This window comes from Amblyraja radiata, chromosome 4, assembly GCF_010909765.2.
Source record: "Amblyraja radiata isolate CabotCenter1 chromosome 4, sAmbRad1.1.pri, whole genome shotgun sequence".
Lineage (NCBI taxonomy): Eukaryota > Metazoa > Chordata > Chondrichthyes > Rajiformes > Rajidae > Amblyraja > Amblyraja radiata.
Window position 1 is genome coordinate 100,422,555 of NC_045959.1, and position 20,032 is coordinate 100,442,586.

Sequence of the window (20,032 nt, forward strand, 5' to 3'; positions counted from 1 at the left end):
CTGGGGCTGGGGCAGGCGCGGGGGGTGGCGGCGAGCGTCCACATTGGCCACAAAGTTGTTGCACGGACGTCGCTTTTAATCCTCCCCGGATAATCCCTCCCGTCTGCAGCCCCGGGAGCGGTGCAGCGCGGTGCGGCGCGGCGCGAGCCCGGCTCAGGTAAGGCGGCGCCAGGGCATCGCCGTCCCCGGGCGGCAGCGGCGGCGCGCGCGCTTGCCCGAGCCCGGAGCCCCAGCGCGGCAACCAGGCGCCGGGCTCGAGTTTATTCCCGTCCCTCTCTCTTTCTCTCTCTCCCTCTTCCTCCTCCATTCGCATCACAAAATGCATGTGGCGACTAATCGGCCTCGCACTTGGGTTGGAGGGTGCGAGCGACTGTAGCAGGTCGAGAGCAGCAGAAAGTGAACGCGGTCTGTAACAAGATGGCTGGTCTGCGAGAAGGAGCTGTACTCGTGACAGTGTGGGCGCGCCGGTAGTGGAAGCGCGATCCGGGCTGCATTGCAAAGGGCGAGGTGAACGGAAGGGACTTGTCCATTTTATTGCAACGATTTTGCATTCATATCCAGAAGCCGAATATGCGGCCACTCTCCCCGGAGCGTACATTCTCCCCTGCAGATTTTTAATACGCAGTCTGTCGGTGTGCATTCAAGATCAACAAACGGAATCGAAACGTGCACTTTTCAAAATTGAGCTTCCAATTAAAATTAAAATTCGCTTTGAATAAATCTAGAACCTATTCTCTGTAGAACTAAAGCTTTCTGACCACATTGTAACAAAAATATTAAATGCTTAATTTTACGTTTAAAATGTTAAATCAGATTTGCCTTATTAATGTAATAGGAGAAGGATATCCAGGTTGTTAAAATTATAGAAATCGGTAATTGCCGGGGCACGGCTAACTGCAATAAGTAAAATGCAAAATAAAAAACGGCGGGGAAGCGCGCGATCCCGACAGGGACGCGGGAAGAGCTGTTTGCAGACGCGGCAATGAGCGCAGTGCATGTCGCTGCTTGGAGAGTGCACTGTGGTGGAGCTTCACCACGGAGACACTCCGCCGTGTGGCTCTACTGTTTATTGCATCGGGGAGGGGGCGTGGAGAATCGAGATGGGAATGGACACGTAAATAAGGGGGAATTCGCGGCACCTATTATTAATCCACCAAGAACTCCACACGCTCTGATGGGTATTAGCTACAGAGCAATTTATACTATTCTAGCCTCGCTGGATTGAGACCCGGCTATACATAAGAAATAGTAGGAGTAGCCCACTCAGCCCGTTACCCCACTTTACCGTTCAATAAAATCAATGGCTGTTGCTTTTTTCCGTATCCCATTCATATATTTCCTTTCGGACTATGGTTTCAATGTCTTCTCATAGCTTAGAGCAATCCTGTTCCACCACAAAAAAAGCTAGAGTAACTCAGCGGGACAGGCAGCATCTCTGGTGACGTTTCGGGTCGAGACCCTTCTTCAGTTACTGAGTTACTCCAGCTTTTTGTGTCTACGGTTTAAACCAGCATCTGCAATTCCTTCTTACCTATTCCATCATAGTTCCCTGAAACCTATTATTTATCACATCTCAAACTCCCTCCAATTCTACCGCCGATCAACATTGGAGTGATTTAAAGTAGACAATTTACTAACCGACTAATGTGTTTTTGAGAACAAGAATATCCAGAGAAGATCTCGCCAATCTCTGGGAGAACAACTCCACACAGTCAGCATCCAGGTTGCTGAAGAAATTAGGCACCAACACTACCTACTGTGCTATTTAGCTGCTCACTTTCCTTAATATAATTATCCATCTATTGAATATACTCAGCAGACGAGCTTACATTGCCCTCTTTGCAGTAAATTCCAAAGATTCATCATTCTTTGGGTGAAGGAATGTCTTTTCATCTCTGTGCTAGGTAACAGGATCTTATTTTAAGACTGGAATCCTTAGTTCCAGATAGTCAGCTTGGGGAAATATCAGCTCTGCATTTGTATTTCAACAAGGTCACCTCAAGGTTAGGACGGAACTGCAGATGCTGGTTTACACCAAAGATAGACACAAAATCCTGGAGTAACCGGGTCAGGCAGCATCTCAGGAAAAAAAGAAATAGGTGATGTTTCTGGTCGAGACCCTTCTTCAAACCTCAAGGGTATGTAGGCCTGGTCGTAATCATTGTTTTTTATTGGACAAACTCACCATCCCAAGAATTAGTCTGGCAAATCTGTTCTGCACTCTTTAGCAGCAGTATTTTCTTCCTCGGGTAGCCAAAACTCTCCACATTGTTCAAGATGTTGTCTCTCAGATCCCTATAATGCCTACTCCTGAATTCAGCTGAGTGTGCGCTGACCACGATCACCCTGTAAACTAACACTGTCCTGCACACAAGGGAAAATGTAACCATTTTTACCAAAGCCAATTAACCTACAGATCTGTATGCATTTGGATTGTGGGAGGAAACTGGAACACCCAGAGAAAACCCACGTTGCCATGGGGAGAACGTACAAACTCCGTACAGATAGCACCCATAATTAGGATCGAACCTATGTCTCTGGCGCTGTAAGGCAGCAACTCTATCGCTATGCCACTGTGCTGCCCCGTAACACTTTAGACTAAAGAAAGACACAAAGTACAGGTCTGAAGAAGGGTCTCGACCCAAAACGTCACCCATTCCTTCTCTCCAGAGATGCAGCTTGTTCCGATGCTGCCTACTCCAGCATTTTATGTCTACCTTAGATTTAAAGCAGCATCTGCAGTTCTTTCCTACACACAAAGTACAGGAGTAACTCAGTGGGTCGGGCAGCGTCTGTAAAGAATATGGATGGGTGACAATACGTGTTGGGACCCTTCTTCAGACTGATTGCAGGGGGAGGGGAAGAAAGGTGGAAGTGAGAAGGGCAGGACAAAATCTGGCAGGTAATAGGTTGATACAATTGATGGGGGGTTGATAGGCAGATAGTTGGACAAAGACCAGAGGTGAAAAAACAAGGTGTGAGACAGAACGAATGAAGAGTTCTGAATTGTGAAGCTAGAGAAAGGAATGTAGGTAGGATAGACAATAGGTGCAGGAGGAGACCATTCGGCCCTTTGAGCCAGCACCGCCATTCACTGTGATCATGGCTGATCATCCACAATCAGTACCCCGTTCCTGCCTTCTCCCCATATCCCTTGAGTCACCTATCTTTAAGAGCTTTATCTAACTCTCTTGAAAGCATCCAGAGAATTGGCCTCCACTGCCCTGAGGATAGGAGAAATTTGTGCGTCCTGGCGGGATACTAGGGAGGGGGAATGAAGGGTGGGCTGTGGAAGAAGGGGGGGGGGGGGGATTGTAGTTACCTAAAATTGGAGAATTCAATGTTCAGACATTTGGGTTGTAAGCAACCCAAGAGGAATATAATATGCAGTTCCTTCGCTTTGCGTGTAGTCTCACTGCAGCAACACAAGAAGCCCAGGACAGAAAATTCAGTTTGGTAATGGGAAGAGCAGCTAAATGATTAGCAACTGGGAGATCCAGAAGGCCTTGGCAGACCAAGTGCACGTGTTCAGCGAAATAGTCTCCGAGCCACTTGGTTTTTCCAATGTACAGGAGGCCACATCAGGAACTCTGGATGCAGGAGATGAGTTCGAGAGAGTGCATGTGAACCTCTATCTCACCTGGAAGGACTGCTGGGGTCCCAGGATGGAGGTGAGGGAGGAGGTATAGGGACAGGAGTTACATCTCTTGTGGTTGCTGGGGAAAGTACCTGGGGAGTGTGTGGTTTCCCCCGAGATCCCGACCACGGGTGAAAATGGAGGAGGACTGGCCAATTTTTGTCTCTTCCACCACAGTGATGAATGCTGTGGTGGATGTTTGTGTTAAATTTTTTGTGTGTTTGTGTGTTCTTTATCATTGTACCGCTACTGGCAAATTCATTACACTTGCACTTTATGTGCAATGTGACTAATAAAACCGTATTGTATTGTTTGGGTGGGAAGAGATGAATAAACAAAGAATTGTGGAGGGAGCAGTCTCTGCAGAAGGCAGAAATTAGTGAGGATGAGGTCACTTTGGAGGTGACAGAAATGTCGGAGGATAATGTGTTGTCAAATGCAGCTGGTGGAGTGAAAGGTGAGAATCTGGGGAACTCTGTTGTTCCATGTGGGGGAAAGACGAGCAAGAGCAGAACTGCTGTGAGGGATCCATCTAAACCACGTTTACTAAAGATTGTGGACATCTCTGACATTTTTGTCCTAGAATCCGAACCAGGAGTCAGGAGTGGTCCCAGCGGATTTAAAAATTGCAAATGTTTCTCTTCTGTTCAAAAATGGAGCAAGGCAAGAGAGGGGAAACTAGTGTAGGAAGGAACTGCGGATGCTGGTTTACACCAAAAGTAGACACAAAATGCTGGAGTAATGCAGCATCTCTGGAGAGAAGGAATAGGTAGAGTTTTGGGTTGAGACCCTTCTTCAGACTGAGAGGCGAGAGAGAAACTAGAGATATGGAAGGGTAAGGTGTGAAAACGACAGATCAAAGCAGACGATTATCAATGAAATGTAGAATGGTTCAGGCAACAATTAAATGGTTTTGGAATACAGTAAACCTCATTATTACGGATCTCTTTAGAATGAGTTTCAGTTATAGCGGACAGATCTACTGACTTTAACCGCAGGTCGACAACGCTATCCCTGGCCCACGGCGCCTCTCCAGCACTGAGCCTTGTTGTACCCCACTAGTCACTGCCTGCCATTCTGAAAAGGACCCGTTAATTCCTACTCTTTGCTTCCTGTCTACCAGCCAGTTCTCTATCCACATCAATACTGAACCCCCAATACCGTGTGCTTTAAGTTTGTATACTAATCTCTTATGTGGGACCTTGTCAAAAGCCTTCTGAAAGTCCAAATATAACACATCCACTGGTTCTCCCTTATCCACTCTACTAGTTACATCCTCGAAAAATTCTATAAGATTCGTCAGACATGATTTACCTTTCATAAATCCATGCTGACTTTGTCCAATGATTTCACCACTTTCCAAATGTGCTGCTATCCCATCTTTAATAACTGACTAGCAGTTTCCCCACTACCGATGTTAGACTAACTGTTCTGTAATTCCCCGTTTTCTCTCTCCCTCCATTTTTTTAAATTGGGGTCACATTAGCTACCCTCCAATCCTCAGGAACTACTGCAGAATCTAAAGAGTTTTGAAAAATTATCACTAATGCATCCACTATTTCCGGGGCTACTTCCTTAAGTACTCTGGGGTGCAGCCTATCTGGCCCTGAGGATTTATCGGCCTTTAATCCATTCAATTTACCTAACACCACTTCCCGGCTAACCTGGATTTCACTCAGTTCCTCCATCTCATTTGACTCGCATACCTACGTTTAATACCTGTGGGCTCTAGTCCTCAACTTCTCCATCAAGAGAAACACATCCACTGGACCCATATCATTTTATATATTTCTATCAAATGTCACCTCAGCCTGTCCTTGTAACAGTGGTCCTTCATCCCAGGTACCATTGTAATAAATAATTTCTGGGCTCTCTCAAACCCAGCATTGTCTATATGTTTTTAAACTGCTTTCTCATCCTGCTCTGACACATTAAATGATTTCTGCACATAGACTCCCAGGACACTGCACCTGTTACACTGTCATAAAACACTATTACAGAATAATATCCTTTATTCTATTTTGACTTTCCAAATTTTTCCAATGAAAATGCATTATCTCAGATCTTTCTGCCTTAAACATCATATCAAGTCGTCAAGTTTATTCGTCACATACACATACGAGATGTGCAGTGAAATGAAAAGTGGCAATGCTCGCGGACTTTTGTGCAAAAAGACAAACAAACAAACAACCAAACAAACTATAAACACAATCACATATTCTTTTACATATTGTGGGCGGAAGGAAAAACGTTCAGTAAAGTTAGTCCCTGGTGAGATAGGAGTTTACAGTCCGAATAGCCTCTGGGAAGAAACTCCTTCTCAACCTCTCCATTGCTATATGCTATACATCTGCCCATTGGACAAGTTTGTTTGTGTCCTGTTGCAACGGGGGAATCAGTTACATACTTTTGTTACATCTGATAAACCACTGTTGACTACTGGTTTGCTTTTTATGCTTTAGCCAATTTCATATCTATTGAATCACCCGTCCGATTAATCTTTCAGCTTTAATTTTTTTTAATGATGGTGCTTGCATTTTACTGCAGGCACATTTAAAGAGCAATTCAAAATGGAGCCACGGGAATTGTTGACTTCATATAGAAGCTATGCTGACGAACAGAAATGTAATCACAAAATGTAAAAGTATGTAAAACCGGGAGCCGTGCTGGTCGATTTATATAAGACGTTATGGGGACAGTGATTATCAAGTATATAAGAAAACATCTTAAGATGCCTCTTGCCCTATGAACAATAATTAATACTGCATTATAGGGTATGGATCATCAAAATACATACTATTTATTGGTTATCTGCAGAAATTGAAGTTACTTTCTTTCCTTTTCTAAACTTTCTTTTTCCAGTTGTTTACAGTGCACAATGGGTGAGGCGATTAAATACAATGACGATGAACATAAAAATACATTCCTGAAAACATTGAATGAACAACGTTTAGAAGGGGAGTTCTGTGACATAGCCATTGTGGTGGAAGATGTTAAATTCCGGGCACACAGATGTGTATTGGCAGCATGTAGCACTTACTTCAAGAAATTATTTAAAAAATTGGAGGTTGATAATTCCTCGGTGATTGAGATTGATTTTTTGCGTTCGGATATATTTGAAGAAGTATTGAATTATATGTACACTGCCAAAATCTCTGTGAAGAGGGAAGATGTGAACTTGATGATGTCTTCAGGACAAATCCTTGGGATCAAATTCTTAGATAAATTATGTATTCAGAAGCGTGATGTTTCTCCTCAACAGAATGCAGCTCGGCGAAAAACCCGATACCCGTACAGTATAAGTGCTAAGATCCATCGGCCCTCAGTAAATAGCACAGACGAAGAGATAGAAGAAATAGGCGATCAGCTTGAAGGACAGTCAGAAGAGGCAGTAGACGAAACTGTACCTAATCCTGATGACGGAAAGACCCAAGCAAATGGCCTGCGTGTTCAGGAAGCTATTTTGAAAGAACTTGGAAGTGAAGAAGTTCGAAAAGTCAATTGCTTTGGTTCTGAAGTAGAAACCATGGAATCAACCGAGCCCAAGGATGTGGCTCCTCAGCCTCCTCCAACTCTTGCTTTCAATGATAGCATGAGTGGAGTCAAGGAAGAACAGGCACCAGGTTGGACAGCAAATACTGATGTGAAATTTGAATATTTGTTGTATGGAGACAGGGAGCAGTTCAGTTGTCAGTCCTGCGGTAAGACTTTCACTGACGAAACACGTTTGAGGAAACATGAGAAGTTACATTCCGCTGATCGACCATTTGTGTGTGACATCTGCTCAAAGGCTTTTACCACACAAGCTCACTTGAAAGAACATCTCAAAATTCATACAGGCTTCAAACCTTATGGGTGTGATGTGTGTGGCAAATCGTTCATTCGTGCTCCTGACCTAAAAAAACATGAACGAGTCCACAGTAATGAAAGACCCTTTGCATGTCACATGTGTGACAAAGCTTTTAAGCACAAGTCTCATCTGAAAGACCATGAACGGAGGCATCGAGGTGAGAAGCCATTTGTTTGTGGTTCCTGCACTAAAGCGTTTGCTAAAGCTTCTGATCTAAAGAGGCATGAAAATAATATGCACAGTGAACGCAAACAAGTACCCACAAGTGTGATTGCCAGTGAGACTGAGCAATTGCAAGCTGCAGCAATGGCAGCTGAAACTGAGCAAAACCTGGAAACTATAGCCTGTAGTTAATTTATTGTCGATGTTCATATTCCTCTTTTGTTTCATAATAACATAGAAAACTGCATTAGCAAAGGTGACCCTTATATATTTTTCTGTTAAATTCTGTTCCTTTTTACAATTTGTATGAAGAATGCTAATTTTTTCTGTCTTGAGTATATAATCTAATATATTTAGTATAAATTGTTGCACTGTATAAGGATTTGATTTTAGTAGGGTTGACCACTTGGGACAACATAATAATTATGTCATTGAATATTTCAAGTGTCTTTAATGCCTTTATCCCTGTATGGTGCAATAATATAATTATTTTGAGTGATGTATTACAGTTTTAATTTTTTAGTAAAGTTGCTTTTAATGTTTTGGTCTGCCACCACCGTCTATTTAACTATATTCTGGTAAGAAATTAGTCATTAGGATTAAAATTCTTCAGGGTTAGGATTCAGCATGTCGGGTTTTTTGATTATCCTTTGTACATTTGCCGATTAGAATGTTGCTAATTTGGTGAGAGGAATCTTTACACTTGAGTTTTAAGTATTCTTAAAATAATGGAATAACTCCTGATGTTTATTTTTCCCAAACTTTAAGAATATCAGAATATCAATTTACTTATATAGCCTAGAATACTCAATCTTTCTTCGTACCAGTAGCAAGTGGCGCAAGAGGCATTAGTTGTACACGCATATTCTGTAAAAATAAAAGCTTAGTTTTATTGTTTGGTACTTTTTATCAGAGAATATGATGTAATCCAAGATTTACTTTCAATATTTTCTTTATCAGGCTAAAGCTTGAGTTCCGCAATGGGCTAAATAGCAGCAGAACCTGACAGCAGCACGTTATTTTAGAAATTCAATGCAACACTGTTGTTCTTAACTTTTTGTCAGTACTTGTATCTCTTTTAAAACTCTTTAAGAGAAATATCTACTGATAATTCTTATGTGAACATTTTTGATATTGGTGTGTAAATAATTTTTAACTAAATGCAAATAATTGTAATGTTAATTGGTAGTTATAAGTGCAGATTAAATTGTATAGCACAACACAAAGTTTAGTAAATATGATTAAGTTTTTATGCATAAATTGGATGATTAAATCAAAGTGTTTAAAGCTCAATCCGTGACAGTGCACTATGTTCATGTGTCAAACCTTAGCAATGTGGTGTAAACATTGAAACGTGCTTCTATTCAAAATGGAGATCAGAGTCTGGACGAATGTTTGGTATTTAGCCCGTGAACCTACAATGTTGAGTTAGGTTATTTCATCATTTTTTGTTCTGTTTGTCGTTGGTCTGAAATTAGCTTAATTTTCTCAGAAAATGTACATATATCTGTTAAACGTCTTTCAAATCAAAATATAAACATTTTGTAACCTGGGTTTTGTCTGTTTTGGATTCATTACTGCTGTTGAACTCTCACACCATTGCCTACCTCATCAAAACCCCTACAATTGACCAGGAACTTAACATAAAAACTGTATCATGAAAGAACAGATGCTGATATCCTCCAATGAGTTAAGGCCCTGTCCCATTTTCCCGAGTTACTCACAAACTCTCCCGAGTTTTCCCCTTGATTCAAACTCGGAGAATTACGGTAATAGCCGTTCGTAGGTACTCTGGCCTTTTTTTAACTCGTGGACATTTTTCAACATGTTGAAAAAACATCCCGACTTACCTGATGCCCCGAGTTCCTACGGCTGGCATTACGAGCCGCTACAAAACATCTACGGACTCGCTACCGACATTCCCCGAGTTCGAATCAAGGGGAAAACTCGGGAGAGTCCGTGAGTAACTCGGGAAAGTGGGAGAGGGCCTTAACTTGCCTTCTGAGTCCTCAAGGCCATTCCAATTTTGATGAGGCAGAGATCAGGAATGAGATTGTTTTCTGTTTACCAGCATACTTCCAATATGTGACAATGTCCTATGCATAATCTTAAATATTAATGACACCATGAGGATACCCTGGTTGCTGTGTACCATTTATCATGACACACTGCAGCAATTTATTAAAGGGCCTGTCCCACTTGGCGATTTTGCCGGCGTCATATCAGTGTCGCCAAAAGATTTTGAACATTTCAAACTCCAGCAGTGACAAAAAGGTGGTTGCGACACTTGAAAAAATACCGCGCGCCATACGTCGTCACGCTGCGTATTTTTCGGTGACATGATACGTCAGTCAATTATGCCGCAGTTGCCGAAAAAATCGGCAAGTGGGACAGGCCCTTAAGCTTTTTCAACACCTCTTAATCCATGACCATTCCTGCCTGGAATAACACAGGGAGCTGATATAAGGTAAAGGTGCCCTCTTCAAATCTAAACCCATCTAAACCCCTCTAACCCCACTAACCCCATCTAAACCCCACTGAACCCGTCTAAACGCATCTAAACCCCAAACAACTAAACCTCTATAAACCCCTTTAAACCCACCTAAACCCTTCCAAACCCCTCTAAAACCCTCTAAACGCATGTGGACCCCTTTAACTTCTAAACCCTCAACAATCTCTTAACCACTCTAAACCCCCTTAAACATCTCTAAACCGCTCTCAACCCCTCTAAACCCTTCTGAACGTCTCTGAACCCCTCTAAATCCTTCCAAACCGCTCCAAACACCTCTAAACCCGTCTGTACCCCTCTAAACACATCTAAATCACTCTAAAGATGTCGAAACCCCTCCAAACCTCTCTGAACCCATCGACACCCCTCTAAACCAATCTAAACATATCTTAACCACTCTAAACCCCCCTAAACACATCGAAACCACTCTGAACCCCTCTAAACACCACTAAACCCCTCTAAACTTGTCTAAACCCCTCCACACCTCTCAAAACAACTCTCAACCTCTATAACCCCTCTGAACACCTCCAAGCCCCTTTAAACCCCTCTGAATCCACCTGAACACCTCTAAACCCGTCTAAACCCACCTGAACCCCTCTAAACCCATTAAACCCTTCCAAACCCCTCTGAACTCCTGTAAACCCCTCTAAACCCATGTAAACGCCTGTGGGCCCCTCTAAACCAATCTAAACATATCTTAACCACTCTAAACCCCCCTAAACCTCTAAACATCTCTGAACCCCTCTAAACGCCTCTGAACCCCTCTAAATCCCTCCAAACCGCTCCAAACACACCTGAACCCGTCTGTACCACTCTAAACCTCGCTAAACACATCTAAATCACTCTAAACCCCTCTGAACCCCTCGAAACACCTTGGAAATCCTCTAAACCACAAAACCCCTCAAAACCGCTCTAAACCCCTCCAACCCCCATGTGAACTCCTCTACACCCGCCGAAACCCACTAAACCGCTCCAAACCACTCTGGACCCCCCACTTAACTCCTCTAAATACCACTAAACCTATATGAACCCCTCTAAACCTGTCTAAACCCCTCCAAATCCCCCTAAGCCCCTCTAAATCCCTCTAAACTCCCCTACATCCCTCTAAACCACTCTGAACCTCCACTTAACACCTCTGAAAACCATTAAACCCCTATGAACCCCTCTAAACACTTCTGAACCCCTTTAAACACCTCTAAACCAACCTAAACACATCCTAACCCGTCTAAACCACTTCAAACACCTCTAAACATCTCTAAAACGCTCTAAACTCCTCTATGCCCCTCCAAACAACTCTAAATCTCTATAACCCCTCTGAACCCCTCCGAGCACCTCTGAACCCCTTTAAACACATCTGGACCTCTCTAATCCCCTTTAAACCCTTCTAAACCCACCTGAACCCCCCTAAACCCGTTTAAACCCTTCCAAACCCCTCTGAACTCCTGTAAACCCCTCTAAAACCCTCCAAACGCATTTGGACCCCTCTAACCCCTCTAAACCAATCTAAACATATCTTAACCACTCTAAACCACTTTAACCCCCTCTAAACCTCTATAACCCCTCTGAACACCATTAAATCCCTTCTGAACCCCTCTAAATCCCTCCAAATCGTCCCAAACACCTCTAAACCTGTTTGTACGCCTCTAAAACTCGCTAAACACATCTAAATCACACTAAACCCCTCCAAGCATCTCTGAACCCATCTGGACCCCTCGAAACCCCTTTAAATCCTCTAAACACCTCGAAACCCATCGAAACTCCTCTAAATCCCTCTAAACCACTCTGAACCCCTCTAAACACCTCTAAACCTCTCGCATTGAGGGTTCAGTATTGATGTGGATAGAGAACTGGCTGGCAAACAGGAAGCAAAGAGTAGGAGTAAACGGGTCCTTTTCACAATGGCAGGCAGTGACTAGTGGGGTACCGCAAGGCTCAGTGCTGGGACCCCAGCTATTTACAATATATATTAATGATCTGGATGAGGGAATTGAAGGCAATATCTCCAAGTTTGCGGATGACACTAAGCTGGGGGGCAGTGTTAGCTGTGAGGAGGATGCTAAGAGACTGCAAGGTGACTTGGATAGGCTGGGTGAGTGGGCAAATGTTTGGCAGATGCAGTATAATGTGGATAAATGTGAGGTTATCCATTTTGGTGGCAAAAACAGGAAAGCAGACTATTATCTAAATGGTGGCCGACTAGGAAAAGGGGAGATGCAGCGAGACCTGGGTGTCATGGTACACCAGTCATTGAAAGTGGGCATGCAGGTGCAGCAGGCAGTGAAGAAAGCGAATGGTATGTTAGCTTTCATAGCAAAAGGATTTGAGTATAGGAGCAGGGAGGTTCTACTGCAGTTGTACAGGGTCTTGGTGAGACCACACCTGGAGTATTGCGTACAGTTTTGGTCTCCAAATCTGAGGAAGGACATTATTGCCATAGAGGGAGTGCAGAGATGGTTCACCAGACTGATTCCTGGGATGTCAGGACTGTCTTATGAAGAAAGACTGGATAGACTTGGTTTATACTCTCTAGAATTTAGGAGATTGAGAGGGGATCTTATAGAAACTTACAAAATTCTTAAGGGGTTGGACAGGCTAGATGCAGGAAGATTGCTCCTGATGTTGGGGAAGTCCAGGACAAGGGGTCACAGCTTAAGGATAAGGGGGAAATCCTTTAAAACCGAGATGAGAAGAACTTTTTTCACACAGAGAGTGGTGAATCTCTGGAACTCCCTGCCACAGAGGGTAGTCGAGGCCAGTTCATTGGCTATATTTAAGAGGGAGTTAGATGTGGCCCTGGTGGCTAAGGGGATCAGAGGGTATGGAGAGAAGGCAGGTACGGGATAATGAGTTGGATGATCAGCCATGATCATATTGAATGGCGGTGCAGGCTCGAAGGGCCGAATGGCCTACTCCTGCACCTAATTTCTATGTTTCTATGTTTCTAAACCCATCTGAATCCCTCTAAACGCTTCTTAACCCATCTAACCCCCTCCAAACCACTCTAAACCCCTCCAAACAACTCTATAACCCCTCTGAACACCTCCATACCCCTCTAAACACCTCTGAACCCTTTTAAACCCCTCTAAACCAACCTAAACACATCTTAACCCATCTAAACCACTCCAAACACCTCTAAAACGCTCTAAACCCCTCTGAACACCTCAAAACCGCTTCAAACCCCTCTGAACCCGTCTGTACCTCTCTAAACCACTCTGAACCCCTCTAAACCCAACTAAACACCTCGAAACCACTCTAAACTCTTCGAAACCCCCCCAACCCCTCTGGACCCCCTCCGGCACCAGCAGTGTCCTTGACCTCCCACATACTGCAAGCATCACACTGAATCAGCTTGCATGACATCTCCTTCTTTCATCTCTCCAGCGTTTTGTGTAGCCTCCTCTCCTCAGCCTCCTCGCCGAAGACTCTCAAGCCAAAGACTCACACTTTCCTCACAAGGTCGCTCCCTAAGCACTGTCTTGCTTATATTGACTGATAAATTGCCTAATTTACCAATTTACAAACCAAATTCCTCAGTTTTCAACTGTTTTCCCCCTCTGACTCACTTCTAACTCTCCTTCCATTCAGGCTAGAGCCAATCAGTGTTTTCTCCTGCTTCTCTTTGTTGCTGTTGCTTCCAAATCCACGGGAGCTCTGATGCGGTGGGTACCGCAAGGCTATTTACAATATATATTAATGATTTGGACGAGGGGATTGAATGCAACATCTCCAAGTTTGCGGATGACACGAAGCTGGGGGGCAGTGTTAGCTGTGAGGAGGATGCTAGGAGGCTGCAAGGTGACTTGGATAGGTTGGGTGAGTGGGCAAATTCATGGCAGATGCAGTATAATGTGGATAAATGTGAGGTTATCCACTTTGGTGGCAAAAACAGGAAAGTAGACTTTTATCTGAATGGTGGCCGATTAGGAAAAGGGGAGATGGAACGAGACCTGGGTGTCATGGTACACCAGTCATTTAAAGTAGGCAAAGGTACACAAAATTGCTGGGGAAACTCAGCGGGTGCAGCAGCATCTATGGAGCGAAGGAAATAGGCGACGTTTCGGGCCGAAACCCTTCTTCAGACTGATGGGGGGTGGGAGAAAGAAGGAAAAGGGGGGGAGGGGGAGGAGCCCGAGGGCGGGCGGATGGGAGGGTGGGAGGAGACAGCTAGAGGGTTAAGGAAGGGGAGGAGACAGCAGGGGCTAGCAAAATTGTAATTTTGTAATTGTAATTTTGCTAGCCCCTGCTGTCTCCTCCCCTTCCTTAACCCTCTAGCTGTCTCCTCCCACCCTCCCATCCGCCCGCCCTCGGGCTCCTCCCCCTCCTCCCCTTTTCCTTCTTTCTCCCACCCCCCATCAGTCTGAAGAAGGGTTTCGGCCCGAAACGTCGCCTATTTCCTTCGCTCCATAGATGATGCTGCACCCGCTGAGTTTCCCCAGCAATTTTGTGTACCTTCGATATTCCAGCATCTGCAGTTCCCTTTTGAACATTTAAAGTAGGCATGCAGGTGCAGCAGGCAGTGAAGAAAGCGAATGGTATGTTAGCATTCATAGCAAAAGGATTTGAGTATAGGAGCAGGGAGGTTCCACTGCAGTTGTACAGGGTCTTGGTGAGACCACACCTGGAGTATTGCGTACCGTTTTGGTCTCCTAATCTGAGGAAAGACATTCTTGCCATAGAGGGAGTACAGAGAAGGTTCACCAGACTGATTCCTGGGATGTCAGGACTTTCATATGAAGAAAGACTGGATAGACTCGGCTTGTACTCGCTAGAATTTAGTAGATTGAGGGGGGATCTTATAGAAACTTACAAAATTCTTAAGGGGTTGGACAGGCTAGATGCAGGAAGATTGTTCCCGATGTTGGGGAAGTCCAGAACAAGGGGTCACAGTTTAAGGATAAGGGGGAAGTCTTTTAGGACTGAGGTAAGAAGAACATTTTTCACACAGAGATTGGTGAATCTCTGGAATTCTCTGCCACAGAAGGTAGTTGAGGCCAGTTCATTGGCTATATTTAAGAGGGTTAGATGTGGCCCTTGTGGCTAAGGGGATCAGGGGGTATGGAGAGAAGGCAGGTACGGGATACTGAGTTGGATGATCAGCCATGATCATATTGAATGGCGGTGCAGGCTCGAAGGGCCGAATGGCCTACTCCTGCACCTATTTTCTATGTTTCTATGTTAACCCCCGCTAAACCCCTCTAAATTCGTCTAAACCACTCTGAACGCCTCAGAACCCCTCTAAACCCATCAAACCCCCTCTAAACGCCTCCAAACCCCTCTGAACACTTCCAAACCCCTCCAACTCTCTGAACCCATCTGAACCCACTAAAACCTTCCAAACCCATCTGAACCCCACTAAACGCTTATAATCCCCTCTAAATCCCTCCGAAGCCCTCTAAACCCATCAAGACCTATACCCATCTGAACCCCTCCAAACACCTCTAAACCCATCTAGACCCCTCTGAACCCCACTAAATCCCTCTAAACCACTGAACGCCTCTGAATCCCTCTAAACCACTATGGTTCCCTCTGTAAACCCCTCTGAACCCATCTACACTAAACCCATTTAAACCCCTCTGAACAATTCAAACCCCCTCTAAATCCCTCTAAACCTCCCTAACCCCCTCTAAATCTACACCCCGAGACCCCTCTAAACCCATCTGAACCCCCCCTAAACCCCTCAAATTCCAGACTAAGAATAGCTTCGTACAGGAAGGAGTTGCAGATGCTGCTTTCAACCGAAGATAGACACAAAATGCTGGTGTAACCCAGCGTGACAGACAGCATCTGTGGAGAAAAGGGTCTCGAAAAGGAACTGTGCGAGTCCGCACTGTCCATCGATCCCCACACATTAACGATGTCCTACACACACTGGGGGCAATTTACATTTAAACCTGTATATCTACAGACCTGCGCGTCCTTGGAGTTTGGAGGAAACCGAAGATGTCGGAGAAAATCCACGCGGTCAGGGGGAGAACGTACAAACTCCATATAGACAGCACCCTTAGTTGGGATTGAACCCGCGTCTCTGGCGCTGTAAGGCAGCAACTCTACCGCTGTGCCATCGTGCTGGATAGCTTGAGCTCAGAAACGCAGATATAACATATGTGGCCACAAAAAGCTGGAGTATCAGCGGGGCAGGCAGCATCTCTGGAGAAAATCCACACGGTCACGGGGAGAACGTACAAACCGTGCAGACGGCGGCCGTGGTCGGAATCGAGCCCGGGTCTGTGGCAGCAACTCTACCGCTACGCCACTGTTTACTGGTGCCCTCCCATAAATCCCCATTTACCGGTGCCCTCCCCTCATTCACCATTTCATGTTGCGCTCCCCTAATTCCCCATCTATTAGTGCCCTCCCCTCATTCCCTATTTACTGGCTCGCTCTTTTCGCACCAGGCTCGCAGCTTGTGCGCCCGGCTCGTAGTTTGCGGACGAGGTTTTGCAGCAGGCTCGCACTTTTCACACCAGGCTCGCACATTTAGTACCAGGCTCGCACTTATCGCACCAGCTCGCACTTTTTCGGACCAGGCTGGCATTTTTCGCAGACGGCGCGTACTTTTCGCACCAGGCTCGCACTTCTCGCACCAGGCACGCACCTTTGGTGCCACGCTCGCACTTTTCGCAGCAGGCTCGCACTTTTTGCGAGCGTGTGAAAAGAGCGCCTCAGTAATTTGGGGAGAGGAGAGGGAACTAATCAATGGGGAATTAGGGGAGCGCAACATTAAATGGTGAATTAGGGGAGGGCACCAGTAAATGGGGATTTAGGGGAGGGCGCCAGTAAACATTGGCGCAGCGGTAGAGTTGCTGCCTCACAGGTTCAGACCCGGGTTCGATTCCGACCACGGCCGCCGTCTCCCTGTGACCGCGTGGATTTCTCCAGAGATGCTGCCTGCCCCGCTGTTACTCCAGCTTTTTGTAACCACATATGTTATATCTGCGTTTCGGATGTGTTTAGAGGGGGTTAGAAGGCTTTGGAGGTGTTTAGAGGGGGTTAGAGGGCTTTAGAGCGGCTTAGAGGCTTAGACGGATTCGAGGGGTTTAGAGGGGCTAAGAGCAGCTTACAGGGGTTGAGAGGTTTAGTGGTTTAGATGGCTTTGGAGGTGTTTAGAGGGGTTAGAGGGGTTTAGTGTTTTGAGTGGTTTAGCGGGGTTAGAGAGGTTTACAGGTGTTTACACGGGTTTAGAGGGGTCAGAGGGATTTAGAGGGGTGTAGGAGGCAACATTGGCTGACAAGAGAATTTAGGGATAGAATGAAACTAAAGGAAAAGATGTATAACACAGCAAAGAGTAGCCGGAAACCAGAGGATTGGCAAACTTTCATAGGACAACAGAAGGAAACAAAACGGGCAATACAGGCTGAAAAGATGAAGTTTGAGGGGAAGCTGGCCAGGAATATAAAGGACAGTAAAAGCTTCTTTAGATATGTTATGGGAAAAATAATAGCAAAGTCAAATGTGGGCCCCTTGAAGGCAGACATGGGTGAAATTATTATGGGGAACAGGGAAATTGCAGAAGAGTTTAAAAGGTTCTTCGGATCTGTCTTCACTAAGGAAGACACAAACAATCTCCCAGAAGTACTGTAAGAGGGGTAGAGGAACTGAAAGAAATGTTCATTAGGCGAGAAATAGTATTGGGTAGACTAATGGGACTGAAGGATGATAATTCCCAGGGTCCTTATGGAGGTGGCTCTAGAAATAGTGGACGCCTTGGTGATCTTTTTCCAATGTTCAATAGATTCAGGATCAGTTCCTGCGGACTGGAGGATAGCTAATGTTATCCCACTCTTCAAGAAAGGAGCGAGAGAGAAAATGGGGAATTACAGACCAGTTAGCCTGACTTCAGTGGTGGGAGAGATCATGTTTGACAAATCTTCTGGATTTTTTTGAGGATGTGACAAGTAAAATGGATGAAGGGGAGCCAGTGGATGTAGCGTATCTAGACTTTCATAAGCATTTGATAAGGTCCCGCACGGGAGATTGGTGACTAAAATTAGAGCACATGTAGGGTAGGGTGTTGACGTGGATAGAAAATTGGTTGGCAGACAGGAAGCAAAGAGTAGGAGTGAACGGGTCCTTTTCAGAATGGCAGGCAGTGGCGAGTAGAGTGCTGCAAGGCTCGGTGTTGGGGCCGTAACTGTTTACCATATATATTAATGATTTGGAAGAGGGAATTAGGAGCAACACTGGCATATTTGCGGATGACACAAAACTGAGTGGCAGTGTGAACTGTGAAGAGGATGTTAGGAGGTTGCAGGGTGTGGGCAGATGCGTGGCAGATGCAGTATAATATAGATAAATGTGAGGTTATCCACTTTGGCGGCAAAAACAAGGGGGCAGATTATTATCTCAATGGGGTTATGTTAGGTAAGGGGGAGGTACAGCGAGACCTGGGTGTCCGTGAACACCAGCCACTGAAAATTGGCGTGCAGGTACAGCAGGCAGTGAAGAAAGCGAATGGAATGTTGGCCTTCATAACAAGAGGAGTTCAGTATAGGAGTAAAGAGGTTCTTCTGCAGTTGTATAGGGCTCTGGTAAGACCACATCTGGAGTATTGTGTACAGTTTTGTTCTCCTAATTTGTGGAAGGACATCCTCATGATTGAGGCAGTGCAGCGTAGGTTCACAAGATTGATCCCTGGGATGGCGGGGCTGTCATGTGAGGAAACACTCAGCTTGCAGATCATTCTCAATGTGGAAAGGGTGCTCAATGGGGACTAGGGCTCTGGCACAAATTATCTACTAGAGTGAACACCCACAGAAACATAGTGAATACGGGGAACAAGGCAAATGGTTTAAAAACAGGACCTTGGGGGGGGGGGGGGGGGGGGGGGAGGGGTTGTAATCTCCAGTTTGCTCATGGTGCTACATGATGCTGAGGGCAAGAACAAGAAGGGAAGACCGGTGAAGGCCTGGCTGCGGAGTTGGTGGAGGCGGCAACCACTCAGATTTTGGGACCCCTGAGATCCTTGTTGGAGCCGAGGTGACCTGTACAAGAAGGCAGACCAAAATGCTGGAGAAACTCAGCGGGTGAGGCAGCATCTATGGAGTGAAGGAATAGGTGATGCAGGGCTGCCAACTCACACGCATTGAGCGTGAGAATCACGCATTTGGCCAAATTCTCTCGCGGATCACAAATTTCTCACGCTCTGTCGTGAGAAATTCTGTGATCAACGAAAATTTCAAAACCTATATCAACTACATGGGCGTTGGAGAGCCGGGGCTGAGGGAGGTACGGAAGCAGAAGCAGCGGCGGGGACAGATGCGGAAGGGAAGTCAGGGCTCGCGAGTGTTTGCCGGGCTGGCAAGTCGCTCACTGCAGCTCCGGCCATGGAGTTGCCTCAATGCAAGAGTCCCGGGCCGTCGGAGGCGTCCGAAGCGTTGCGCCGCTGCCGTGAGAGTCTCTGTGCCGAACTCGCCCAGGTGACCAACATGGATCAGGCTGAGGCTTGGTGCATCCTGGAGGACAACCAATGGTTGCTGAAAGTATTCAGAATGGCGTTTATTGTCATTTAAATATAGGTTCAAACAAAATTATGTTTTTTGCAGTCATAACAACAACAAAAACAAAACAAAAAACACACAATTCACACACAAACATCCATCACAGTGCATCCCCAAACACCTCCTCACTGTGATGGAAGGCAAAATTCTTATCTCTTCCCTGTTCTCTGCTCTTATTCTTCTCCCGCAGTCAAGAAGTCAAACTGCTGCATCGAGCTGATCGAGGCTCTTGATGTTAGGCCCAACGACAATGGAGACTCGACAAGGAAAAAGTCGGGTCCCCGTACAGGGAAGAGATTACGAAGTTTCCCCCGCCCCCCACATATACACAGCTAAAAAATAATATTAAAACTAAAACCAAGACATCCACCTAAAAG

At 45.4% G+C, this 20,032-nt stretch overlaps 1 protein-coding gene and 1 long non-coding RNA gene across 5 annotated transcripts in view; one reads left to right on the top strand and one right to left on the bottom strand.

Annotated features, from left to right (window-relative positions):
• On the top strand, positions 1 to 9,202 carry zbtb14 (zinc finger and BTB domain containing 14). Of its 4 annotated transcripts, none has more exons than XM_033020059.1 (2): positions 1 to 157; positions 6,500 to 8,942. In XM_033020059.1, exon 2 carries the CDS (start codon positions 6,516 to 6,518, stop codon positions 7,839 to 7,841), a length of 1,326 nt encoding a protein of 441 aa, XP_032875950.1. In that variant the 5' UTR covers positions 1 to 157; positions 6,500 to 6,515; the 3' UTR covers positions 7,842 to 8,942. The 4 variants fall into 4 exon arrangements, with proteins under 4 accessions (XP_032875950.1, XP_032875951.1, XP_032875949.1 ...); XM_033020060.1 differs by lacking the exon at positions 1 to 157 and adding an exon at positions 197 to 507 and having other exon boundaries at positions 6,500 to 9,202; XM_033020058.1 differs by lacking the exon at positions 1 to 157 and adding an exon at positions 5,874 to 6,411 and having other exon boundaries at positions 6,500 to 9,202.
• The window catches only part of LOC116972409, a 22,113-nt gene continuing 8,042 nt past the window's right edge, over positions 5,962 to 20,032 (bottom strand). Inside the window, exons 2-3 of the long non-coding RNA XR_004411799.1 lie at positions 9,488 to 9,494; positions 5,962 to 5,972 (exon numbers count right to left, since the gene is read on the bottom strand). This is a non-coding gene — a long non-coding RNA (uncharacterized LOC116972409). The remainder of the gene's footprint in view (positions 5,973 to 9,487; positions 9,495 to 20,032) is intronic.

What these genes read in the sequence shown, in the direction of transcription:
- zbtb14 (XM_033020059.1), top strand. Translation starts at nt 6,516, where the DNA reads ATGGGTGAGGCGATTAAATACAATGACGATGAACATAAAAATACATTC.